Source organism: Antechinus flavipes, chromosome 4 (genome assembly GCF_016432865.1).
Source record: "Antechinus flavipes isolate AdamAnt ecotype Samford, QLD, Australia chromosome 4, AdamAnt_v2, whole genome shotgun sequence".
NCBI lineage: Eukaryota > Metazoa > Chordata > Mammalia > Dasyuromorphia > Dasyuridae > Antechinus > Antechinus flavipes.
The window spans coordinates 119247433-119275003 of NC_067401.1; the positions used below are offsets into that span (position 1 = coordinate 119247433).

The window sequence follows — 27571 nt, forward strand, 5'->3', positions numbered from 1 at the left end:
TTCCCTTGTTAGTGAGAAAAGAAGTTAACAAAAACAGTAACCATTTTGGACAATATTTATATGCAGCATTCTTCCCTGGAAATTCTTAGGTTCTTCTGAACACAAAATATTCCTGATCTGTGAAGATTTCACTCTTTATTAAGCTTATTTCAGAGAATTTCTTTGCCTTTAGTTTGGGATGCATAATTGCACTGTTGAAATCAGTTTCAATCAGTCTTTTGATTAAGAAATACTTATGGATCAACCACTATAAAAGGATGAATTTGAACCCCCTTCCTTGCCCTAGAAGAGTGCTTGGTCTTTCCAGTGAGATAAGAAAAGTACAGAAAGATGTCCAAGCAAGTAAAGGAAAAGATGACTAAAAGAGAGGCTTTAATCAGTGAAGAGAATCCAGACTACTAACAGTGCCGGGGAAAACTTCATGGGGAAATAGCTTGAATTGGTTGGTTGGAAATAGACTTGGGTTGGTTTGAAGGACAAACAGGGTTTTGATAGATAGGAAAGGCAGGAGGAGGCATGGTGCTCACAGGCTTGGGGACAGAATGTGGTAGGCACATTCTATCAAAAAACATCAACAGGTTTAGCTGGATCAGAGGCACCATTTGGGGAATACTGGGAGAAAAGATTGGAAAGGTAGCTTAAGACCAGGGCAGCGTCTCAAATGCCAATCTAAAGAGTCAGGTTTAACTTCTTGAAGAAGAGCCATGAAGGGGAGGGCACTTCTTACTGGCACTTGACAAACTTGAGAAGTTTGATATCTTATTGTTGGTATTGCCTTAATTTCTCTTAGAGATCCAGGGGGAAAGGTCCAGCTTCTCAATCTCTGAACAGTTCACAAAGTCTTGAGGGTATTTGTTGGCCTTGAATGCATTGATGGGGACTTTTGTGATGTGGGTATTTTCACAGACAATGAAAGAAAAGGAGACTTTTTTCAGGGCCTCTTGCTGCTGTGGGGTGAACACTCCAGGTTTCTTCCAAAAGAACCTATGGGAAGGAAAAAAAGGTGTCCAAATGGCACTCTCCATGACCCCCAGGACTACCCAGGGAGCCTTTGAACAGCCAGGGATCTTATAATAGCTTAGATCAATTTGCTCCTGAACAGGAAGCCTCTCTACAACACAACCAAGTAGCAGTCACTGAGCTTCTGCTTTGAAGACCTTCAGAGAGGATGAACTCACTATTTGCCAAGGGAAGCCCATTTCACTCTGGAATATTGAACATCAAGTTAATATTTACTTCTTTGCCACTTCTACCTAATTCTATTAAAAGCAGGACAATCTCTCTTCTACATAAACAACCATCAAAGATTTGAAAGACTTGGGTTGTGGTTGACAAGCTTGCCTGTTGTATATAATAATGGATTAGAATTCACTCAATCTCAGAAACACCCACTAGCCAGTGACTCCATGTGCTTGGGTGGGTGCTAATTTGGAAGCCAGAAGGCTGCTGCATAAAGAAGAGACGTTAATAATGGATCTTAAGTAAAAGATTATGACAGATTCTTCCTTGACAGAGGGTGTATGTATTGTGTGTCAGAGTGTGTGTAACTTGAGGATGGGGCAGGGAAGGAGAGAATTTAGAAACCAGTCTGAGAATATCTTTCCCTTACTAGGTTCTCTCCTTTTTCCATCTTGTGTGGTGCAAAAATGTGTCATCAAGGAAAATAAAAATGAAAGGAGGGAAGGACTTTTATTACTAATCCTATCAAGGATAAAAAATTGTATCAGGAATTATATCAGGAAAATATAGTCACAGAATGTTAAAGCTGGAAGAAACCTCAAAATTCAAGACCCCATAATTTACAGAAGAGGAAAGTGTGGCCCAGTGAAAGAAAGAGATTTGTCCAATGTGAGAGCTGGTTAGTAGAAGTACTAGAATCCAGGTCTCAAGACTTTTAGTTCTGTTTTATTTCTGCTATTCCATGTTATCCCTTGATAATATCAATATCACTTCTGCCATTCCTTCTACCTCATTTTTTTTAAGCTTGAGGACACTCACCTGTCTCCATCTCTGATCTTTCTGAATTGCTTCCCCAGGATACAGCTCAAGAGGGGTCCAACTCTGCCCCCTCGCACAAAGGGCTCAGCAATGGCTCCAATCCACAGGTCAATGTTGTCTGGGGTTCCATATAGATCCATAAACTTTTGAGCCAGCTTCCGGTTGTTCCCCAAAACAACACTCAATTCTTCTACTGTCTTAGGCTGTGAGAGGCCACAGAAGCGTCTCCATGAATTGTACCCTGGGGATTGGATTTAGGGGGAAGATAGAGAGTTGATCAATCAACAAGTGTTTATTAAGTTCTTACCATGGGCCAGCTACTGTGTTAAGCACTGGGAATAGAAAGAAAGTCAAAAACATGATCCTGGACTTCAAAAGAGTGTACAATGTAAAAGGAGAGACAGCATACAAATAACTTTATACATACAAGATAAATACAAAGTTGATGGAAGACAATCTCTGAGGGATGCTACTAACCAGCAGTGAGGAAGATTATGAAAAGCCTTCCGCAGAAAGTGGGATTTAATGATGAGCAGGCTGATTTCAGAAAAGCCTGGAAAGACTTACATGAACTAATGCTAAGTGAAATGAACAGAATCAAGAGAACATTGTATATAGCAACAAAATTATGTGATGATCAACTGTGATGGACTTGGCTCTTTTCAACAATGAAATCATTCAAGGCAATTCTGATAGACTTGTGATGGAAAGTACTGTCCATATCCAGAGAGAGAAGTATGGAGATTGAATGTAGACCAAAGCATAGTATTTTCATTTTTCTTTAGTTGTCATTGTTTGTTTGCTCTTTTCCTCTTGTGCCTTTTTTCCCCTTTTGATCTGATTTCTTTCAAGCAGCATGATGAATATGGAAATACATTTAGAAGAAATGCACATGTTTAACTTATATTGGATTGCATGCAAATTTGGATAAGGAGGAGGGGAGAAGAAAGGGAGAAAATTTTGAAACACAAGGTTTTGCAGAGGTGAATGTTGAAAATTATTTTTGCATGAATTTGGAAAAATAAAATGCTATTAAAAAAAAGAAAATGGGATTTAAGCTCATCAGTCTTGGAGAAAGCCATGAGACAAAAGGAAAAAGAGACAGCAATTTAGACAGAGGGACAACCAGTGAAGATGCCTGGAATTGGGAGATGGAGTCTTATATTCAAGGGATAGTAAAGTAGCAAAGTTTACTAGATCACAGAGCATGTGGAGGAGAGTACAGTATAAGAATATAGGAGAGGTAAGAAGGACTTTGAGTCAGATATAAAGGACATTTTATATTTAATCTATATTTAATCAGATACCTGATACTTCAGTTATCAAGGAGGTAAAATAGGGAGCCAGTGGAGTTGATTAAATAGAGTAACTTATTTTAGTTCACCAAGCATTTATTAAGTGCCTACTATGTGCCAGGCTCTGTTGTTATTTGTCCTTCATTTTCTTTTTTTTTCAGTAGTATTTTATTTTTCTCCCATTTACATGCAAAGATAGTTTTCAACATTCATTTTGGTAAAATTTTAAGTTTCAAAATTTTTTGTTTCTCTCCCTTACCTCCCCCCAAGACAATAAGGACTATCCATGTTATACATATACAATCATTTTAAACACATTTCCGTATCAGTCACATAATAAAAGAAAAATCTGAACTGAAGGAGAAAAAAACACGAGAAAGAAAAAAAAAGGTGAAAATAGCATAGTCTCATCTGCATTCAGTATCTATAGTTCTCTCTCTGGATGAGGATGGCATTTTCCATTCCAAGTCTATTGGAATTGTCTTGGATCACTGAATTTCTGAGAAGGGCTAAGTTTGTCATAGTTGACCATCACACAATCTTGCTGAAAATAACATTTTAACTATTATTTTTCCTAACTAGCCACTAACTCCTGTTGTTTCCAGTGACTAAAGCCTTTCACGCTCAAAACCTAGGGAGTCATTCTAAATTCCTCTCTATTTCTCATCTACAGATACACCATCTGTAGTGAAGGACTATTGATTTTACTTTGCTTCTCTCATAAAGGATCCTTTCTCTCTTCTGATAATGCTATCACTCATCTCAGTCCCTCATCATCTCACACCTGGGTTACTGCAATGTCCTGCTGATGGGTGCCTGACACATAGTAAGTGCTTTATAAATGTTTATTGATTGAGTCCAAATGCTATCAGCACTCTAACTTTGATACTCTGACACAGAATCTTAGTTGCTTATCTTAATTATTGCTCTATACATGTTCCTCACTAAGATGCTATCCAGAATAAGAGTACTTTGTTGTTGGGTCATGTCCAGTTCTTCATGATTTCATTTGGCATTTTCTTGGCAGAGATACTGCAGTGGTTTGCCATTTTCTTCTCCATCTCATTTTACAGATGAAGAAACTGAGGCAGTTAGGGTTAAGTGACTTGCCCAGAGTCACACAGCTAGTAAGTATCTGAGGCCAGAGCAGCTGAAAAAAGCTTTTCCTTCTTCCTTACCCTACCCCTGCTCTCCTTTCCTAAGATCTTCCTCATTCCTCTTAATCATTTTAAATTTGGTTTCTTATTGGTATTCCCAGATAATAACAGTTATTGCTTTCTTGTTATATGCAGTTTATTAAAAATATACATAGACTATTACAAGAAGCAGTCATGGTGTAGTAAATAGAAAGCTGGCTTCAAAGCCAGGAAAACCTGAGTTCAAGTTCACTTCTTGCACATACTAGCTATGTGGTTCAGAGCACATCACTTAATTCCTAGTGTTTTAATCAATCTTTGAAACTCTCTGGTGAAGAAATTCCCTCTATTGGTAGTGATTGGCACATTTTCTGCAACTCAGAAAGTTGACTAAAACACTGGGGTTAAGTCCTCTGAGATCTTAACTGATCCCTGCTTTGATAAAAGTTAGACATTAAAACATATATCTGTGTACCAGAAAGGGGTGGAAGAGTATAGGATCTTAGAGCTTAAAGAAGCCACAGTCATCTAATCCAATCTGATCAGCAATATTGTTTTAATAATAACTTCAAAATTGCCTTCTCAATGGTGATAGTAGAGGGTGAGTAGGGAGGAAGGGAGAAAAGCTGGAACTTAAAGTTTTAAAAACAAATGTTAAATTTTTTTATATATGACTGGGGAAAAATAAAATATTAAATAGGAAAAAATATAAACAATTTTGAGCAACTAAGTCATTTTGACTATTATAAATATCCAAATAAACTATAAAGGATCTATGAAGGATCTATCTGCATCCAAAGAAAGAACTGACATATAGAAGTATTTACAAAATAATTATGTGTATATGTATATATATATACATACCTATATATGTGTATATGCATATATGTGTGCATATATATAAATATATGTGTATATTTGTGTCTAATGGTAGCCATCTCTGAGGCAGAGTTGGGGAGAAATAAAAAAAGGGAAGGGGATAGAAAATTAATAATAACTTTGTTGTATATTTAAAAGGAATAGCAAGTTGTGCATAATAAATTTGTGGTTTCATGTTCAATAATCTTTTTTATTGTACTGTGTATTGGAAATACTTATTTTAGTCATAAACTTAAAAAAACAAAATGTAACCTCATGTTAAACCGATACGCAGACTAGTCTAAGGATTTGTGAAATGGGGAAAGTGAACTGACCCCCAATAGCCTCCTGCAATTTTAAGATGGCCTGAATTCCCACTGATCTTGGTGTAAGGAATCTTCAGGAATCCTATATAAAAGCAGTGGCTGTCTGATTTTAGGCTCTACATCCAGGCCTCTCTCACCTGGCAGCCCGTGGTCCCTCCCTCTCTGCAAGTTGATAGCAGCCAAGTCAAACCCATGGATCTTCTGAGTTGGCTGGAAAAGCTTGTCTCGCAACTCACTGCTCATCATTTTGTTTTGCTTCAACAGCTTGGAAGGCTTGACCAGCATGCCACGGACAAAGGGATCAATTCCACCTGTAATGATACAGCCAGAAATATGACACTCCCTGAAGTCTAAGGTACTGGAGGTACAAAGGAAAACAAACCAGAAAAGATTTGTGGAGAAGGGAAGATCTTCACTATGTCTTGATAATCACACATTATGGATTTTTTTTTGTTTTTAATTTAAATTTTATTTTAGTTAATAATAACTTTGTATTGACAGAATCCATGCCAGGGTAATTTTTTACAACATTATCCCTTGCACTTGCTTATGTTTCGTTTTTTCCCCTCCCCCCCCCCCCCAAGATGGCAAGCAACATTATGGATTGAAAATGTGTATTTTGACCTCTGGTTGTTCTGACCACCAGATAGTTTAAGTTACCTCTTTCTCTATTACTAGCTGCCTTGAGTCACCCCCAATCATTGATAACATAGATAGGAGAAGAACCCTAAACTGGAGGGTTTATGAAGGATCTATGAAGATCCTGGAGAAATATTTTAGATCTTGGGCAAAAGATTCTAGATCTACTATCAGATGCTGAATAGCCCAGTGGAGAATATGCTAGCCTTGGAAATAGGAAGATCTTGCCCTAACACATTCTTTGGGCCTCAGTTATCTTGCTTGTAAAATGATAGGATTGGACTAAAGGGCCTTTAAGGTCTCTTGATAATTTATATCTGTGATCTCATGATCTCATGACTTCATCCTGGCAATAAGGGAAGAGGAGTGACTCTTGATAACGCAACAAAGATCCAGAGCTCTATCTTAAAGTTATTTTCCAAGCCTTAGAATTATTGTCACATGTATGTTTATGAATATGAGATCCAAAAAGAGACCATTTTTTTTGTTGTTGTTCAATTATTTCAGTCATGTCCAACTCTTCATGACCCCTTTAGCTGCCCCCAAGAAGGAACCTAGTCTTCTTCTAATCCAATGCCCTCATTTTACAGAGGAGGAACTTGAAAAAGAAAGTGCCTTTAAAAAGAACAAGGCAAATGCATGATTCATTATTTCCCTAAGGTGATTTGGCCATAAAATTGTAGGACTTTTAACTAATGAAGCTGTAAGTACTGGTCTGAAACTATGGACTATTCCTAGAAGAAAGGAAGATTGGGGAAATTGGGAAGCAAAACAATAATATCTATATAATGCTTTAAGATTTGCAAAATACTTTACATACATGATCACATTCAATTCCCCACAACAATAGATGAAGAAACTGAGGCTTAGAATGCTAAAGGGACTTATTTTATAAAGACATACAGCTCAGAAATGTCCAAGGCAGAATTTTAAATCAAGTTTTCTTGCCTCCAGGTCAGTACTCTATACTATACAAAACAAACCTGTTTACATCCTGAAAATTGCCTTAAAATTCATTTTTTATGTGTAAATAAGTTCACATCGAATATCTCAGCAGGGAAAAACATCACTAGCACTGAATTTAAGGTGTCATATTATTTGGATTTTGTGGAATATAGTTTGTGAAGCATTAATGAAGTCATTGCCTGTAGGATCTTCCTATAGTACCAGAGAAATCTGAGACATGTAAATTTGGGAGTAATCAAGTCAGATACCCTTGAATCCCTTAGTATTGGAAAGTCTGGCAAAAGTTAGAGCAAATAGGAGAGGAAAGCAGTGGAGGTAAAGGGAGTGATGGAAAGACCTGGTGGTTCTCCTGATAGATACTTACCATCTTTCACTATCCTCCAGGTATTGAAGAAGAGAGTATTCAGAGGAAGCTTTGCTTCAGAGCCTGAGGGTTCATAATGTTCATCCAATCGGTAGATAAAAGATGGGACCTCAGTATGACCGAATCTAAAGGCCAAGGTGAAGACATTGGCAATGCGAGGATCCTCTGATTCATCATAACCTTGGTACTCTGGAAGCTCCTTCTCCAGCTCCTCTCCCAGCACTAAAGGCAGGTAATGTTCAAAAGTGATAACCTGGGAGAAAAGGGTCAAAGAAAACAGGTGACAGAGGGCTGATATCTTTCTTAGAGAAGAAATCTTTGACTAAGCTAATTAAACAGTCTGTCTCTGAACAGAGTGTGTGGCTGGTGATGGTGAATAGAAATTTTCTGTTTCTTTCTTTATTAAAGCTTTTTCTTTTTCAAAACATATGCATGGATAATTCTTCAACATTAACCTTTACAAAACCTTATGTTACAATCCCTTCTTCCCTCACAACCTCCCCTAAATGGCAAATAGTCGAACATAGGTTAAACATTTCTGTTTCTTTTTTTAAGACAAGACAAAAAGGCTGGATTTTCCATGGACCATAGGGAAGTAACCTGTGGAATAGATATTCCTGTTTTTAGGTCCTGCCTCTGTCACATATTAGTTGTGTGCTTCTGAGTAGCTCATTTAACCCTTCATTGCTCTAGGGCATAATTATTAGGGAAGGTGCAGACCTGTATTTTTAGAAGGAATTTCCTAAATCAATGAAATCACTAGTTGTCTCTAACTCTTTTCCATATTTGAGTTGCATTAGACCTCAGATAGAAATCCAGTTTGACAAGTTGAAAAAGACTTTCTGCTCTCAAGGACTTCACATTCCATTTGGTGGGAATGGGAATAGTAGTAGATATACATTTAAACAGACAAGTCCATGCACAATAATTTGAGAACAGAAAGAACTCTAATAACTAAGGCTTTCAGGAAGATTTAAGGATTCTGATCAATGCATTCCCCCACTATGATTCCAGAGGACTAGTAATGAACCATTAGTCACCACTTAGCGAGTAAGGATTTCAGGAATGTCTTCCAGTTCAAGATGGCATGTTTTTGGGGGATATTTGTAATGTAACTATTAAACACCCCCATTTTGTACAGGACAAAGCAGAACCAGAGAGATTAAGGTTCTCACAACTGGGAAAAAGAACTGGGAAGAATTTGAATGATAGAATACAAATATGATTCTGGGATGTTACAAATATGGTGTTTTATTGGAGGCTAGAAAGTTGAATGATGAAAGAGGAGATGGGACAGTGGCAAAATTAGAAATAAAAGGAATAAAGTAGGAGAGGGAAATATAGCAAAGGAAAATGGAGATAAAGAAAAGAGGAAGAAGGGATGTGGTGCTGAACTGAGAAGAGAAGTACACGTCCAGAAGACTAAAGCAAAGGGAAACATGAACACACTAATGTATGGTTGACTGAATTGTGAATTGGTCCAATCATTCAGGAAAACAATTGGGAACAATGTCTGAAAAGTCAACAAATTATGTGTACTCTTTGACCCAGTGAGGTCACTACTAGGTCTGTACTCCAAAGAGCTCAAAGAAAGAAGAAAAAGGACCAATGTGTACAAAATTATTTATAAAAACTCTTTTTGTGATGGTGAAGATCTAAAAAATAAAAGGATGCTTATCAGCTATTGAAGGGAATGTAATTGCTTTTGTGCTCTAAGAACTAGCAAAAGGGATGATTTCAGAGAAACCTGGGAAGGTTTGTAAAAACTCTTGCAGAGTGAAGTGAGTAGAACCAACAGAAAAATAGATAGGATAACAACAATATTGCAAAGATAAACAACTTTCAAAGACTTAAGAAGCCTGATCAAAGCAATCACCAACTGTGTGATTCCAGAGGACAAATGATGAACCATATTATCCACATTATCCACATCTTGTCAGAAGAGGCAATGGATTCAACATTCAGAATAAGAGTTATATTTAAGACATGACCAATATAGGAATTGACCATACACATTTATTCCAAAGTTTTTGTTTTTTCTTTTTCTTTTTCCTCAAATGGGGGTGGGGGGGGTCAGGGAGGAAAGGGGGAGGGGAGGAGGGGCGGAGATAGGAGAAAGAGAAAATAAATGTTTATTAATTGAAAGTTAAATAAAATAAAAATTATGTTTAAAAAGACAATAGCAGAACAGATGTGAATATGCCTTCTTCTTTCTTACCTGTGTGATTGCACCCACAATTTTCCGGGTTTCTTGATAGATTTTTTCTCCATCCCAATGAGGGTTGAGCTTCTTCAACTCTCTAGCTAACCGGTTGTGCTCCCGTACAAAAAGGGTGTGGAAGATTGACAGCAAAGCCTGTTCATTGGCCCGGGAATCACCTAGGGACAACAAATAAGCTTTTGCATTCTTCAGAGCAGTAGATGGTATAGGGAGAAGGGAGGGAGGCAGGAGCAACAAAGGGAATCACTTTAGAATCTTGGATCTTATCACATGTGACTTGCTTCCAGGTCATTTCAGTTCAATTCTATTTGATTTATTTTATAGACTAAGTGTGTGAAGCAGTAGGAAATATAAAGACAAAAAACCATAAAACCCATCACTTTCTGCCTTCAAGGAGATTATATACTACTGGGATGATGGTGGTGGATATATAACATGCACACAGATAAATAACTACAAAATGAGAGGGAGACACACAGAGAGAAAGATAAAGAGAAAAAGAGAGGAAAAAGAGAAAAAGAAGGAAGGAAGGAGGGAGAGGGAGAGAGACATAAAGAGAGAGACAGAGGAGAGAGAGACAGAGAGAGAGAGAGAAAGAGAAACAGAGAAAGACAGAGACACAGAAAGAGAAGCTAAGAGAGAAAGAGAAAGGAAGAGAGAGACAGAGTCACAGAGAGAAAAAAGAGAAAGAGAGAAAGAGACAGAGACAAAGACAGAGAGAGAGGGAGAGGGAGACAGAGAAGGGGGGAGGTGGGGGAGAAGAAGAGAGATAGAGACAGAGAGAAACAGAGAGAAAAAGAAGAGAGACACATAGAGGCAGACAGAAAGAAAGAAAGAAAAACACAGCAAGTCAGAGAGAAAGAGAGAGAGAGGAAAGAGAGACATACCTAGAAAAAGACAGAGACAGAGAGACAGACAGAGAGAGAGAGAGAGAGAGAGAGAGAGAAAGAGAGAGAGAGAGAGAGAGAGAGAGAGAGAGAGAGAAAGAGAGAGAGAGAGAGCGAGAGAGAGCAACAGAGACAGAGAGAAAGGGAGAGAGACACAGAGAAAGACACACACACAGAGAAAGAAACAGAGAAAGAAAAAAAAAAGAAAAAGAGAGGGGGGAGGGGAGAGAAGCAGAGAGAGAACAAATAACTATGGGAATAAGGAAAAGCCTCTAGTAGGGAGTCACACCTAAATTATGCTTTGAAAGAAGGAAATATGTATTTATTATGTGCCAGGTATTATTACAAGTCTCTCATTTACCCAACATTTTCTAGTTGAGGAAACTGAAGCAGATCAAGGTTAGACAATTTGCCCAGGCTCACACAGTTAGTAAGTGTCTGAAGTTGATTATTCTAGGACAGTAGGGGATTCTAAGAGTCAGAGGTGAAAAGGGAGAGACAATTCTAGGTATAGGCACTATTTGTGCAGATGTGATTTCTCACATACCTAATGGCTAATAGGCTAGTGGGAGTGGAAATGAGAGTGACAAGAGAGAATATAATGAAATAAGACTATGAAATATAAAGATTGTTAGCAGCCAGATGGTGAAGGACTTAAATGTCAAGATGTTGTAGTTTTATTTTGTAGGATTTTGTAACTTATTCTAAAGGAAATTCTAAAGGACCATTTTTGAGCAAGGGAGTGATATGATCATTTCTGTTTTAGAAATATTGCTTAGGCAGTTGTGAGGCGAGTAGACTGGAAAGGGGAGAAACTAAAAGCATGGGAACCTTTTAAAAGGCTATTACAAGAGTGTAGCTTAGAAGCAATAAAGGCCTGAATTAATTTCTTTCTTCTCTCATCTTCTGCTTTTCTAACTCTGGGATATCTTGTGTAGTAGGTATTCCAGATATCCCACTAGGTAATCCACAGAAAGTCTCTCAGCTGCCTCAATCAGGCCCTTATCTCTAAGTCTCTCATGATCACATCAAAACACCTCTCTGCTTTCTTTAGCTATGGGATCTATATTCTTCCAGAGTCCCTCATTGTGATTCTTCCCCAGTTTTTACCTGGGGCCCTGTGACTCTTAAGACAATTGTTGACCTTATCTATCACTTATTGATAGCATTGAGAATTAGTGAGGTACATACATAAAGGAAGTGTGACATAATGGTTAGGGTAGTAAACTTGGTATCATTAAGACCTGCTTCAGACACTTATTAATTGTGAGACCTTGGGCAAAATACTTAATTTCTCTATGTTTCAATTTTCTCATTTGCAAATAGAGGGTTGGATTTGATAGTTCCAATTTCCTTAAAAGATCTGGTTCATAGATAGACCTTAAGTTTTCTTCTTGCTCCAGTTCTGTGACTACTCCAAAAGCCAACTGGGCATTTGACCAGTGCCTGTGGGTTAATCTGTCCTATTTCCATTTTCCCTGGATATAAGTGAGAAGGTAACAGTAGGGGGCTTTTCTCCTCCTAAAAAGTGCCTTGTGGCATCATGGGAATTTTTTTGGTCTGTTTTCTGGATGGTAGACTGCCCCATTTCTTGTCCTTGCATTACCCCTTACAATGTCCTCCCCCTCCTTTCTCTTGGCCCTCATTCTCTGCTTCTCAGTAGGTGTAATAGACCATATGTCCTAGATTTTCCAGGATAGTCCCAATTTCAAGAAAAGAAATATACTTATAGTGGAGTTTTGCAAGAAGTATCTATCTTTTATCAGATAAGGGGCCCTAATTTTTGGTTTGGAAAATATGGGCACTATATCAACAAGACTTACCAGCCAAGAAGCAAGGGACCCCAGCAGTAACATTGATAAATTTACAGGGACTCGGGTTCTTGTTGTCAAAGGGCAGGAAAGCCAGTCCATCATCAGAGAACTCCTCATTGACTGCCATCAGACCCAGGGGGCTGCTTGTGTTCCGGAGTTTTGTGGCCAGGAGTGGTTCAGGCCCATAGACCATGCTGGCATCCAGGAAGGAAGTCAGGGCATTGATTTGCTCTCGAGTCAGTGATTTGAAGGGATGTGTAGGGCAGACAAAACCAGCCCGGAAGAAGGGCATACAGAGTCCTTGTTTGTTCAGCTTGGGATCACCAGGTGGGAACTAATGCAGATAGCAGGAAATACCTCAGCAGCTTTGGCAAGACTGGGCCCACCCCATCCTGTCAGCAGCCCTCACCTCCAGAGTTAGACATGATAAAATCATGTGGATTTTGTATATATTGTATACAAATTGTATGGTCACCTCCCTCTAAAGAAGGCTCCTTGAGCTTACAGGTCAATCTTGCCTTGCATTCACAGTGCTTAGCATAGTACTTGTCACATACTAGGTACTGATTTATTGATTGATTTAGCTCATTTAGGAATTTTATCTTTAAGATCAAGTTTACTGGAACCTAATGACCACAATTTACATTAGTGGTCCCACATATACAATGGTGAACTTGGGTAATGTGTTGATTAATTTTTTTTCTGGACCTTCTTTCTGTTCTTTATACTAAAGGATGGCTCTTTGGAAAGTGAGGTCTTGCAACATGAAGGTGACATTAAAACAAAAGATATCTGTAAAATGTTCATAAATTACATCAGTATTTTAGAATTCAGGTATACAAATGTAGGGACAGCTGATAATTCCTGTGGTACAGGGATTCCCATTTTTTTAATGTAAAGGAATTATTTTTCATAGGGGAAAGGGAAGTGTGGGTAAATATAATGAACTTTGGTTTTCAAGGCAAAAGACTTCAGAATTCAAGTATTAGATCTTCTACTTATTAGCTGTGTGACTTTAGACAAATGATCTGTGTGAGATGAGGTCACATAGGGTCACACAACCCTTCCATTAACCTATAAGATGAGGAGCTTGTGAATATCAAGCTATTTTTGTGATTCTGTTATTCTTTCCCTGAACATTTGTGTTCACCATGGGAGAGAGGGAGGAGGACAGAGGGATTGGACTAAAAGGGAAGCCCTGAAAAGGATGGAGGAATTTGGCAGAAACAAGGAAAGGGGATACAATTCTCAGCTAGAATGCCTTCCCTGCTAGGAATCCTAGCAAACTCCACAGAGGTGGGAAATGGCAATCACAGAATTTCAGGATCAAAAGGAATTCAATAGTGCTCTAGTCCAAACCATACCTCCAAAGGAATTCCTATTATAACAACTTAGAGAAAGGTGTTATTCAATCTTTTCTTGAAGATATCTAATGGAGACTCAGGGATGGGAAGAATCTACCACTTCCCCTATCCCTTTAGGGAGCAGCTTTACTTGTTATGATTTCTTTACATTGAGCCTTCTTTGCTTGATTTGGGGTAGCTAGTGGGTAGAGCACCAGGCCTGAAGTCAGCAAGGCCTGAGTTCAAATGTGACCTCAGATATTTCTTAAGTACATGACCTTGAGCAAGTCATTTAACTCTGTGTGCCTCAGTTTCCTCATCAGTAAAATGAGCTGGAGAAGGAAATGGCAAACCACTCCAGTATCATTGCCAGGAAAACTACAAATGGAGTCATGAAGAAAAGATATGACTGAATAACAATAACAACAATTTTGCTTCTTTGTAACTTCTATCTATTGCTACACTATCCAAGTTGAACAAGGTTCTTCTTAATATGACAGTCCTTCAAATAATGAGACATTTAAAAGACATTTTAAAGTTTGCAAAATACTTATGTGACTCTCACAACAGTCTTGAAAGGTAGATGCTATTATTATTCCCATTTTAAAGATGAGGAAACTAAGACAGAGAGAGGGTAAGTCCCACAGGTCCCACAGGTAAGTATTTGAGGCACAATCTGAACTCAGGCCTCCTTGCTGCTATCTAGTTGCTTCGATTAAATGAAGGGAAAGAAGGAAAGAAAAAAAAAACTAAGATCCTATTATATGCCAGGTACTATAAAAAGCTAAGCGTGTTTTTAAACAAATATTATCTCATAAAAAATAAAAAAAAACAAATATTGTCTTGTTTGATCCTCACAAGTAGGTGCTATTATGTCCATTTTACAATTGAGAAAAATGAAGCAAATAGGAATGAAATGACTTGTCTAGTTAGTAATTGTCTAAGATTGGATTTCAACTCAGTTTTTCTAGACTCTAGACCTAGAATTCTTCCCCATGAAGACAGCCCTCGGTTTCCTTTTGAGTCTACTCTCCTATAGTTCCTTCAGCTTATATGGCACAGCCTCACAGCTCTTTTCCATCCTAGTTGCCCAATTCTTGGCATCTTGCTGATGACCAGAGGCTGTGTTGTGGGTAATGGCTTAGAAGGAGGAAGACATTCAAGTCCTGCCTTAGATACAAATGGTATCGAGTCAGGATCTTGTCACATGGTCTCCATGACTCCTTATTCCCTCATTTAGGAAACAAGGTTAATAATAATAGCACCTGCTTCACAGAGGCATTGTGATATTCAAATGAGACAATACATGTAGAGTGTGTGGTAAGCTATAAAGGGTTCTATAAATGCAAGTCATCATCATCATTATTGTTATTATTATTATATCATCATTTTTATCAGTTTCCTTCCTATGCCATAGTGCCTGGTACTCCTGTGGCAAAGTACAGCATTACTACCATTCCTTATTTTTGACATGGCTACAGAATTTTGTTACTTTTATTGCATGTTTATTCCTTCCCCATACTTGCTCTTCTCTTAATGAAGACTCTCTAGATGCTTACATGAATAAAATAGAGAAAGAGAAGATAAATAAATTGGGCATGCAATTAAAAACACTAGAAAAAGAACAAATTAACGCCCCCAATTAAATACCAAATTAGAAATTCTGAAAATCAAAGGAGAGATTAATAGAATTGAAAGTATGAAACCTGCTAGGAAAAGCTTAAATATCTATTTGGATGCTGATCTAGTCTTTGTCTATATTCTCCTAACCTAGTACTCTATGTTCTACTTTTGCTGGCTCTGAGACTATATTATCCAAGGTCATTCTATCATAAGAAAGGAAAACATTCAAAGTCAAAGCTAAGGGAAGATAATCCCACAAAAAGCCTACCATGATGGGGAAACAGTTGTCTTCTTGGATGCAGTGTTCGTCGCATTGCTCTTTGGTGTGCTCACTAACCATTAGCTCTGTATCTGGAGCAAAGTCGAGGTCATGGTCCACCCACTGTCCCCATTGCATGAGGATCAATGACCAGAATGGATCGAAATCATCATCCTCATTCAAATAGCTGGCTATATGATTGGACACATCTCGGACCTAGAAAGAGTAAGATGGGAGGACATGACAGAAGTGAAGTGAAGGAGCTGGTTTGGGGAGGAAGGAAAGGACTGTGGAGTGAGGCTGCTCTGGAACCAGGCATGTGGTGCATGGAGTGCCGAAAATATGAACAGTTCTGGGTGAGGGGGAAAGGCTGCAACTGAGGGGGTGCCAACTCCTCAGCAAGGCAAATGGACAGAACCTCTAGGAAAATAACATACAATGAACTCAGGGTTCAGGACCAGTGTGAGAGTGATCAGGATGGGACACAGAACATTCTAGCTGTACCTAGCTGGGCAGCTTCCTCTACCTGACTTAGTTGGAGGAGATGCTTGTGGTCTTTGCTTCCACCTACTGGAGCTTTAGGAAAATTTACCAAGAACTAAGTTTAAATGGCAATCATTTACTCCATCTCAACATCCTTTTCCAGCTCTTCCTCATCTATTCAGTTCTATCTCTTTTCCTTATCTTCTTTCTCCATCTGTGAAAGTGAATTCTCCTCCTTACCAATGGGAGAAGGAAGCCGTTCTTTTTCTTCCCAGGAGTCCATCCATAAGGCCGAGAAATTCCATCTTCATATTCTGCCGGCAGCCATCGGGCCAATGCTCTATTTGAGGAGCCTAGTGTTGAGTCCTTTCTGAGATGGAGGAAAGAACAGAGTTCTACCTTCATCCAGGTCATAATAGTCTCAGATAGATCTGTTATGCAGTAGAGGGGTTTGGGGAAGTGGGGGTGGCAATTTAAGGGGCATTATAAAATAAGATCTTGTTAGGAATAGCAATTCACAGAGTTATATGTGGAACTTCTTGTGCCTGAAGCAAGTAGTGTTGGGGTTATTGTGGAAAGCAGGTGAGAGTAGTTCATCAGGGAGGATAAAATGGTGCAATGTTTTTGTACTGATAAAGGGCTGTCCTCTACCATGGAAAGAGGAGACTGAGAGAGTGAGGGAGAATTGCTTCAGGAAGAGGTTATGGGATATACTGGGGGACAGGATATGGCCCAGGCAGGGGAAGAGTTGTGAGCACAAGAGGTGGGCCAGGAAAGGCACAAAGGGTGGGTCCCTGGATAGTTCTATAGGTTTCCTCTATATTTTCTGCCCTGGAACACAGGTCGGATGGTCCTACTTTAGTTATGTTTTAGCAACGAGAATTCTAACTACAGAGAACTGTTAACTGTGAGGATAATTCAGAATCTGAGTCCTGACTTTGTTTACTACTTGTGTGAAATGGGACATCTTTTTATCTAAAGGGAAAGACCTCTTAATTGTCCAGCACATAATATATAATATTGCCTAATATAATAACATCTAACTTTGGAGGAAACAGAATGGTACATGGAGTAATAGTCACTATTACCTGTGTAACCTTAGGCAAGTTGATTAAGCTATCAGAATCTTAGCTTTCTCATCGATTAAAGAAAAGAGTTGGACTTTATGATTTCTAAGGCATCTGCCACCTCTAGATACATGAGCCTATAGGCCACGGTGATGAATTTTTTTCAGCTAGAGGAAAACATGCTGAGTTTCTACAAAGATGTGATGATGTAGCAATATATTCTGGTAGCAGATGTACCCACAATAAAATCAGGTTTTTTTTTTTTTTTTTTAAGTAATCAGGGTTAAGTTAGGCTCAGGGTTATACAGCTCATATCTGAAAGTGTATTTGAACTCAGTTCTTCTTGATTCCAAAACCAATGTTCTCTCTATCAATGTCCCTCTACTTTTTTTTTCTTCCTTCCCTCCTTCCCTTCCCTTCTTCCCTCCTTCTTCCTTCCCTCCTTCTTCCTTCCTTCCTTCCTTCCTTTTTCTTTCTTCCTTCCTTCCTTCTTCCTTCTTCCTTCCTTCCTTCCTTCCTTCCTTCCTTCCTTCCTCCTTTTTTCTTTCTTTTCTTTTTTCTTTTCTTTCTTTCTTTTCTTTTTTCTTCCTTCCTTCCTTCCTTCCTCCTTCCTTCCTTCCTTCCTTCCTTCCTTCCTTCCTTTTTCTTCCTTCCTTCCTTCCTCCTTTTTTCTTTCTTTTCTTTTTTTTTTTTTCTTTTCTTTCTTTCTTTCTTTCTTTCTTTCTTTCTCTCTTCCTTCCTTCCTTCCTTCCTCCTTTTTTCTTTCTTTTCTTTTTTCTTTTCTTTTTTCTTTTCTTTCTTTCTTTCTTTCTTTCTTTCTTTCTTTCTTTCTTTCTTTCTTTCTTTCTTTACTTTCTCCTTCCTTCTTTCCCTTCTTACTATCTTTTTCTTCCTTCCTTCCTTCCTTCCTTTTTCTTTTTTCTTACCTTCCTTTCTTTTTTCTTGCAATTGAAATTAAGTAACTTGCCTAGGGTCACATTGCTAGCAAATGTCTAAAGATGGATTTGAATTCATAGTAGGGATCTTAATAAATACTTATTAATTTCAGAGAAGTCAGAAATAAATATCATCTCATATATCCTATCCTATCCTACAATCAGATGCAGTAAAAAGATCTCTGGTGTCAATAGATCTGAATTTAGAATGATGGCTTGATCTCTCTCTGTCTCAGTTTTTTCATCCATATAGGAAATAATAATGCTTGCATTTAGCCTGGTGTAGTAGATAGAGAACTGGCATAAAATCCAGGAAGACTGAGTTCCTGTCTTGCCTCTGATACATATTGGCTTTGTCAGTGTAGCCTTCCTAAGATGAGTTCTAGAAGTTCAGAGATCATGTGACTTGCACTGATAGAGCTCCCTGGAGCAATAAACTCATAGATTCAGCTGCAGAAATGGTGTCACCTACTTTGGCAAACAAAAAAAAAAAAAATCCATCCTTCCTTCCTCCTAATTGCAAGAGTTGTTGTGAGCAACAGATAAGAAAATTTAAATGAAAATACCATGTAAATCTCAGTCATTACACCCATCTAGTGATGGGAAAATGGAGCCTTGAGCATCATTTTCCTTGAAGCTGTGGGTTATTTTAGAATGGAATTGGGGATCCCTTTGCCATTGTGGAGATACTCTGAATAATGCAAATTTGTCATTGGGTTGTGAATGACTTTGTAACCCTATTTGGGCTTTCTTGGCAGAGATACTATACTGGTTTGCCATTTTCTTTTCCACTCACTTTACAGATGAGGAAACTGAGGTAAACTGAGTTAAGTGACTTGTTTAGGGTCACTCAGCTAGTAACTGTCTGAGGTCAGATTTCTACTCAGATTTTCCTGACTCCAGACCTGGGACTCTATCCATTGTGTCATCTAGCTGCCTAGAATAATGCAATAAGAGTTTTCTACCCTAACAACTCTGGATGAGAAAAGGGAAAAAGTCTAGTCCTGGCTGGAAGGTAGAGGGGTCAGTAAAGGATAAATGGGTTATGAGAAAGGGTAGCTTAGGTATCTTTCTGTTTTGGGGAGGAGCACCTTTCCCCTGGATCCCCATTCACCTGTTGTTGCATTCTCCAGTAATTGTCCTATATGTGCTGTTCCATTCACACTTTACTGGTCGCATCACCATGTTACAGCCCACCTCCTTAGAAAGCATAACCAGTTCCAGACTGGGGCCTGCAAATGAGAAAGGATCTTTCAGAAGCTCTGAAGCTCTGCCCCTCTTAATATTCTGAGGTTGGATTATTGTATTGTTAGACTATAGTCTACAATTCTGATTGATTATACAAGTCTGACTTGGATACTATGTAAGCTATTAAATGTTTAACCGCCCACAATCTAGGGGAAAAAAGTATATCTGACATTTGTCTAAATTCAATCTGTTACTAACGTTTCTTCATCATTTTCTTAAATTTAGACAACCCAAAAAACAAGAAATCAAGTCCTGATTTGTAGCATTCAACTCTCAAGTTGGTTTAAGTTGACTCCAGCACACTCTCCTGGAAAGGAAACATTCCTGGGGCCTGCTGATTTCCTGGAAAGTCTTCTCCATCTTCTTCCACACATACAGGCAGTGGAAAGACAAGTGATTTAAGTAGGTCAGGATTGATGGCTCCAGATATCTATTTATTCCACGCAGACCTTTGTCCCAAAGCCTGAAGTTCCATCAACTCTAGATTGATTTGAGTTACCAAGTCACTCTTCCAACTATCAGGGAAGTTAAGTATACCTCACTGTGAATGAAATAATTTCTTTTTTAACACCTACCTGAGATTGGCTGTACAGGGGATAAGAGACTGATGATTTGAGAGATGACAGATGGGTAGGGGAATATGGGAAAGGAAGGTCTTGGGTGAATGGCTTTGTAGAGCCACAGAGCAATAGCATAAGGAATCTAGGCAAGAAGTCAGGAAGCTAGTTCCCGTTCTCTGATATTGTCCAAGTCTTTCCCTGGCATTAACAATGAAGGAGGGCAAGGAAAGTTGGTAATATAGGAGGAATAAGCATAATGCAATGGAAGGAGCATACTCTGGAATCAGAAGACTTATGCTTTCTACTGTATGATCTTAGACAATTTATTTAAAGTTGTTCCTCAGCTAGGTGCCACAGTAGATAAAGGGCTGGATTTAGGCATACCTGAGCTCAATCTAGCCTCAGACACTTTCTAACTGTGATTCTGGACAAGTCACTAAACTTCTGTCTGCCTCAGTTTCTTCAGCTGTAAAGGGGGATAATAATAGCATTTATTGCTCAGGATTGTTGTATCAGATGAAAGAAAGATGAAAGAATTAAAATGCTTACTTAACACAGTGCCAGCAACATAATGGATTTTAAATAAATTCTTGTCCTATGTACTCTCCCCTCCCCATCTATAAAATGAAGAAGGTTGGTTTAGTTGGCTTCTGAAACCCTTTTCACTAAAGAGCAATGAATCTAATCTTATGAGGTTGAAACCTGGGCTCTCCCTCACATACCCATGTATCTTAGAAACCCTCAATCCTTCCTATTTCTCCATTTCTCTTTCAGAATTACTCAGAAATTTTTTAAAAAATAGAATCCAAGATATTGAGTGACAAGCTATCTTTTATCTACTGGGTATTTTTTCTAAAAATACCCCTAACCTTTCAATTTAGTCATAAAGCAAAACAAACAAAAAATGAACAAAACAAAGTGAAATAAAAACTAAAAAAAAAACCACTTTTTTTTCTCCCTCCAATTTGGTCTTAAAAAAATTTAAACATGTGTTAAAATCAAACTTTATTTAATTAACAAAGATCTTTTTTTTGGGGGGGGGGGAGATTAAATCTTCTTATCAAAGCCCTGAATTTCTTTTCTTTTTTTTAAAATAATAGCTGTTCATTTTCAAAATATATGCAAAAATAGTTTTCAACATTCAATCTTGCAAAATTTTCTCCCTCCCTTCCCTTCACCCCCTCCCATAGACAGTAAATAATCCATGTTAAACATGTAAAGCCATGAATTTCTTAACCATTTAAGGTGCCTATGGTGGAAAAAAATACCACATTTTAAAAAGCTAAATGCTTCAAATCAGGGCTTGATTTCTTGTTTTTTTGGTTGTCTAAATTTAAGAAAATGATGGAGAAACATTAGTAACAGATTGAATTTAGACAATGCTATCAGCATTGAAGATCTGAAGATCTCAAGAGTTTTCTTGTAGACTAATGTATCCTGTTTGAAATTTAATTCTTCAGAAAAATTAAATGATTCTTACATTGTACCATTTAGTTCCCACCATTCATCTTCTTTATTCAAAAGACTGGAGAAAGCACCAACTGTTATTTACAGGGAATGGACTCTCCACAGTTAAAGCAAAGAAATTATTTTCCAATAGATTTTTATGACATTTTGAAGGGAAAATAGGGTACTTTTCTCTGGGTGAATCATCCTCTCAGATCCTCTTTGGAAAAAAAATAAATTTCACTTATTAAGATAGGAAGTAGGCCTATGATTTCATTGGTTTAGAAAACTCCCATTAGCAATGTAGGATGGCACCTTCTCTGTAACATGATGTCTTAGGCAGTAGTCTGGGATGCTGAAATATTAAATGATTTGGCCAGATTCACACATGTAGTATATGTCAGAGACCTTCTTGGCTGTGAAACCAATTCTCTATCCAAGATGCCTCTCCCCTCCAACAAAACAATCTAAATTAATCTTTATCAATCTCTATCTATAGTAGATTTAAATGTCCTCCATTATGGATCCTTCTGCATTAGCAGACATATGGTGTTGAAGGAATCATGTCCTCTGATTGAACCTCAGCTTCCCTCTTCCCAGTGAAAAAAGGGTAGAGATTGAACTAGATGATTTCTGAGGTCCATTCCATCTGAAACCCCAGTTATTCTAAAGGTCCATCTGCTTTTAACCTATGGTTCTGAGAAGATGAAACTGAAATGTGACGTGGAAAAGTATATTTCTATTAATTCATTCATTAAATATCAGTTGAGTGGGTAATACAGGAAGAATACTTTGGGGGTAAAATCAATATCAAGTTTTGTTTTTATAAGAAGAGCCCTCCTACCTTCTCTCTTCCCCTCCCAGGGAATTTTGGGACTTTGGGGTTACTGTACCTGTGACATTATTACTGGCCACCAAATTCATGTGTTCTTTCTGTTCTAGAAGCTTGATGCATCCAGCCCATACCTGGGCCTTGCGCAAGACTTCCCGAGTCTGGCCTGTGGCTTGTTTGAAGATTTTGGACAGCTGGAGGGGAGTGGGAATGAGCTCAGTGACCATCTTCACTCTATAAGGAGAAAAGATGATTGACCATCAGTTAGGAGGGGAGGTCCAGTGGCATCCTGCCCAGGGGAGCTGGGATTGCTCTACTCATCATGGATAAGGTTAGAAGCTGTTGTATAGATGCTTGCTACACAAGAGGGTCTGGTTTCCTGTACTCCTGGATCTTTTTGGGGAACTTTACTCCCTTCCTTATTAGGTATCGATGTGACCTCTGTAAGCCATGATGAAATGCTTCAGTTGGCTGTTTATATCAGAGCTTATTAAAATAAGCATGGGCAACTCTGGAATCAGGAGGACCTGAGGTCAAATTCAGCCTAAGACATCTGACACTTACTAGCTGTGTGACCCTGAGCACATCACTTAACTCCAATTGTCTGGCAAAAAAATAAAAGAATGAATGAATGAAGAAAGAAAGGAAGGAATGAAAAAGAAGGATTGAAAAATAAAAGGGAAAAAGAAAAGAAGGAAGGAAGGAAGGAAGGGAAGAAGAAAGGAAGGAAGGAAAGGAGGGAGAGAGGGAGGGAAAAAGGAAGAAAGGAAGGGAGGAAGGAAGGAAGAAAGGGAGGGAGGAAGGAAGGAAGAAAGGGAGGGAGGAAGGAAAGAAGAAAAAGAAATATTTGTTTCAGGTATGTTCTATGAGCTTTAGTTTCCTCAACTATAATATAAAATTATAGGGATGTATAATTTCTGTCCCTAATAGAAATTGTGACCTCTAAAGGACACACACAAAGTGTTGTGAAAAAGATACTTTAGTGATCCAAATTATGTTTCTGATTCTAGCATTACGGAAAAACTAATACTTTATCTTGGAGAGGATACATTTTTGGGTACATGGCCTTTCATAGTAGGTTACTAAATAAATGTTTAGCTTTTAAAATCTTATACAATCTGACTCCAACCTACTTTCTAGATTTCTTCACTCTGCAACTCAGTTCATCTGGTCTTCTCTCTTACCTCATGCATGACACTTTATTTCTCTTTAAGGTTCTTTTTGTTGTTGTTTAGTAATTTTTTTCAGTCATATATGATTCTTTGGGACACCTTTTGGGGTTTTCTTGGCAAATATACTGGAATGGTTTGCCATTTCCTTTTCTTTTACAGATAAGGAAACTGAGGTCCAAGGTCACATAGCTCGTAAGTGTCTGAGACCAGATTTGAACTCAGATCTTCTGACTCCTGGCCTGGTATTCGACTGTAATACAACTCCAAAATATATAAAAGTGTCTTCCTTCAACACTTAGCCCAATCTTTCTGAATGAAGATTGAAGCATATTTTTTTCATTTATTTTATTCTTCATTGTTTTTTTCTTTTGGTCTGTTTTTTTCACAACTGTGACTAATATAGAAATATGTTTTATATGTTTATAAATTATGTCAAACTACCTGCCATCTTCAGAAGAGGGGAGGGAAAGGAAGGAGAAAGAAAAATTTGGAATTCAAAATCTTATAAACATGAATGCTAAAAGTTTTCATGACTTGTATCTGTGAAAAAAATTTAAATGAAGATCCTCTTCTGCCTCTCTCTTTCCTTTTCCATCCCAACCATGACTTCATAAACAAGAAAAACAAACTGGAACAAACATGTGTAGCCCAGAAAAACAAATGTCTGCATTGTTCATATCCAAAAACAACATGTCTTAATTTGTACTCTGAATCTATCAATATATTTCTCTCAGGAGGTGGGAAACCTATTCCATCATGAATCCTTTAGAACAGTGGTTGGTTATCATGTCAATTATAGTTCCCAAGACTCCAGAGTTGATTATTATTGTATAAATAATCCTTCTGATTTTTCTCACTTCACTTGGTATCAGTCCATACAAGTTTTCTTAGATTTTTCTGAAACCATTTTCCCGTTTTTTGTATTACAAATGCTTAGAATAGGTCCTAGCACATATTAAGGCTTAATAAATGTTGGTTGATTAACTTTATGACAAGGTTAAAGATAAAGATTTTTTTTCTCCTGGCTGGTGTTTTTTTTTTTTTTCTTCTTCTTACATGAGGAAAGTAAGTTTGAAGTACAATGGTATGGGGTGGGAACACAACCTCTGCTCCTAACCCATCTCATGTTTCTGAAGTAGAGGGGTCCTTTCTGAAAACTGATGCTCTGTTTATTCTATTTCCTGCATTTTCTCTCTTCTTTTCATTTCCCCCAGATCACATACACCACCTTGTGTTCATCTTTATTCACACATCTGGAACACTTGATACACAAAAACTGACTTATTTCAAGGAGTATTTAAGTATGGTATCAATCTAATATACAGAAGGATTCTAAGAGAGATGTTTTTCTTGGAGAGTTTTAGAAACAGAACAGAAAAACACAATGCACTTCTCATAGGTATAATTCTGCCTTAGGGCAGAGGGTTGTCAACTATTCCCTTCACACTTAAGGATGGGCAGGCTGAGCCAGATTAAAATGTAATTGTAAAATATTTGACAAAACACCCCAAAATGCAATAAAACAGAAAACGTTACATTCAAGAACTAAGTCAATATTTGGATGTTTATGTATGGTTTAGTGGCCCCATTACTATTTGAGCTTGACGTCATTGTGAACTGGATGACCTTTCAAGGAACCTGGAAGACTTGCCAATGTTTATGATGCTTACTTTTGACAGCCATTCATCTTAGTGAAGGTCCTCATCACCTTTATTAGACTACAACCACAGTCTCCCAGTTAGTCTACTTTCTTTAATCTTGCCCAGTTTAATTCCTTCTGCCCACAACTGTCAAAGTGATTTTCTCTAACTATTATCTTCTTCCTGGCCAGTCAAACACTAAAGTGTTCTGATCTGAAATCTGGTTGTGTATTTCTTACTCACTAAATTACAGTAGCTCCTTATTACCTCCAGGAGCAAATGCAAACTTTTTCCTCTAACATTTGAAACCCCAATCTACCTTTCCAGCCTTATTACACATTGCTCACTTTCATATGGTCCTGTCAAACTGGCCTTCTTACTATTCCTCACATAACATTGCATCTCCTATGTCTGTATTAATGAATTGGCTGTATCCCACCCCTTTCCCTCTCCCTTATCTGGAATTCATTCTTTCATTTCTGCCTCTAGAAATCTCTGGCTTTCTTTAAGACTCAGCTCAAGATCAAGTCTTCCTAAACAGCTAGTGTCTCCCCTAATTACTTTCTAAAATTGTGAATATTGGTTTATGTATATGCTGTCTCTCCCAATAGAATGTAAGTTCCTTGAGAGAAAGGTCTATTTCACTTTTAGTTTTGGATTGCTAACTTCTAGAGGGGCACATGGTAGATATTCTACAAATTTACTGAATATTGAGTATTATACTGCTGTTTAGTGAACAGTTAAGGATGATATATTCTCTACATGCTGTCAAATGGTGAAGAAGATTACCTGCTGTCCCCCTCTCTCATCCCTGCTCACTTACTTGTTTCGGCCAGCCAGGAAGGCCTTATCAACTTGGCTCTTGGCCTCCTTCACAATTTCATGGATGACTTCTGCCTTGCTGTTGTTTTCTTAGGGGATGTGATAGGGAAAAGAGAGAGAATATTAGATGTGATTCTATAAGATCTGCAGCACTTAATTCTACCATTCTCCCCTCTACCGTTAAGATTCAGAATTAACCTGACTGAATGAGAATTTATGGGTTTAAAAATAACAGAGGGACCAGGCAAGAGAACCCAAGGAAGCTGAGGATGGTGTATCACTTGGGACTTCTGAGCTTCAGTTGAGCCAAAGCTGGTTGGGTGTCTCTACCAAGACAAATATGGCTATCCCCTTTCCCCCCTAGCACAAAGCTATCAGATTGCCTAAACCAGCCCAGGAGCTAGTTGAAGCTTTCTTGGAGATCAGTAGTGGGATCAGATCCATGAGTAATTGGAAACTGTTTAGTTTTTATCTTTATATTTTCAAGCATCAAGTATAATGCCTGGTATAGTGTAGGAAGATAATTTTCAACATTCGTTTTTGTAAAAATTTTTCTCCCTCCCTTACCTTTCTCCTTCCCTAAGATAGCAAGCAAAATGATATAGGTTAAATATGTGCAATTTTTAAAACATATTTCCATATTTGTCATGCTGCCCAAAGAAAAAACAGATCAAAAGGAAAAAACCACGAGAAAGAAAAAAAAAACAAGCAAACAAACAACAAAAACAAAAAGGTAAAAATATGTTTTGATTCACATTCAGTCACCATTAGTTCTCTCTCTGGATGCAATTGGCATTTTCCATCCTACATCTATTGGGATTGCCTTGAATCACCATATTGTTGACAACAGCCACGTCCATCACAGTTGATCATCTCTTAATATTGCTGTTACTGTGTACAATGTTCAGCTCCCTCCATTCAGCATCAGCTCATGTAAGTCTTTCCAGGCTTTTCTGAAATCAGCCTGCTCATCATTTCTTATAGAACAATAATATTCCATTACATTAATATAACATAACTTATCCAGCCATTCCCCAACTGATGGGCATCTACTCAATATCCAATTTTCTTTCCACTACAAACATTTTTGTATATGGGGGTCTTTTCCTCTCTTTTATGATATCTTTGGAGTATAGACCCAGAGATAAAATGGTGTGCACAGTTTTATAGCTCCTTGGACATAGTTCCAATTTGTTCTCAAGAATGGTTGGATCATTTCATAACTCCACCAAGAAAGCATGTATATTCTTAAAGAAGATATTTACCATTGGCTACCGATTTAGTAGGTTGGGGTAAGGTCTGTGAAGATTCAATAGATTGGATCAAGTTCAATGATGCCAGGAGTCCAGCAAAGGAGAGAAACAGCTTCATCCCTGAAATGAAAACCCCCACAATTCAACAAGGATTACTATTGCCAAACCTACTTGAGTCCTTCTGAGAGACTCTAAACACCCAAAAGAATCTGGTAAAGCAGAAAAAGATCAGAACATGGCAAAGGGAAAAGGAAAAAGCTCAGAGGAACACTAAAATGTCACTCCATCTTCCACCCTGCTTGGTTTCAACTCCATGGAACAAGCTGACCCTAAGTCAGGTACTTCTTGGTGTCCCATCCTCCTTCCCACTCCAGTTTTCATTAC

General features: G+C 38.1%; 1 protein-coding gene across 1 annotated transcript; it reads right to left on the minus strand.

Moving 5' to 3' along the window:
- Positions 1–37: 37 nt before the first annotated feature.
- Positions 38–27305, minus strand: LPO (lactoperoxidase). Its single transcript, XM_051994189.1, has 12 exons — positions 27200–27305; positions 25936–26023; positions 22362–22534; positions 19329–19446; positions 16453–16582; positions 15739–15945; positions 12514–12838; positions 9801–9961; positions 7583–7835; positions 5751–5924; positions 1999–2239; positions 38–984 (listed from the first exon to the last, which is right to left on the minus strand). Exons 1-12 carry the CDS (start codon positions 27303–27305, stop codon positions 777–779), a joined length of 2184 nt encoding a protein of 727 aa, XP_051850149.1. The 3' UTR covers positions 38–776.
- Between the last annotated feature and the right edge of the window lie 266 nt (positions 27306–27571).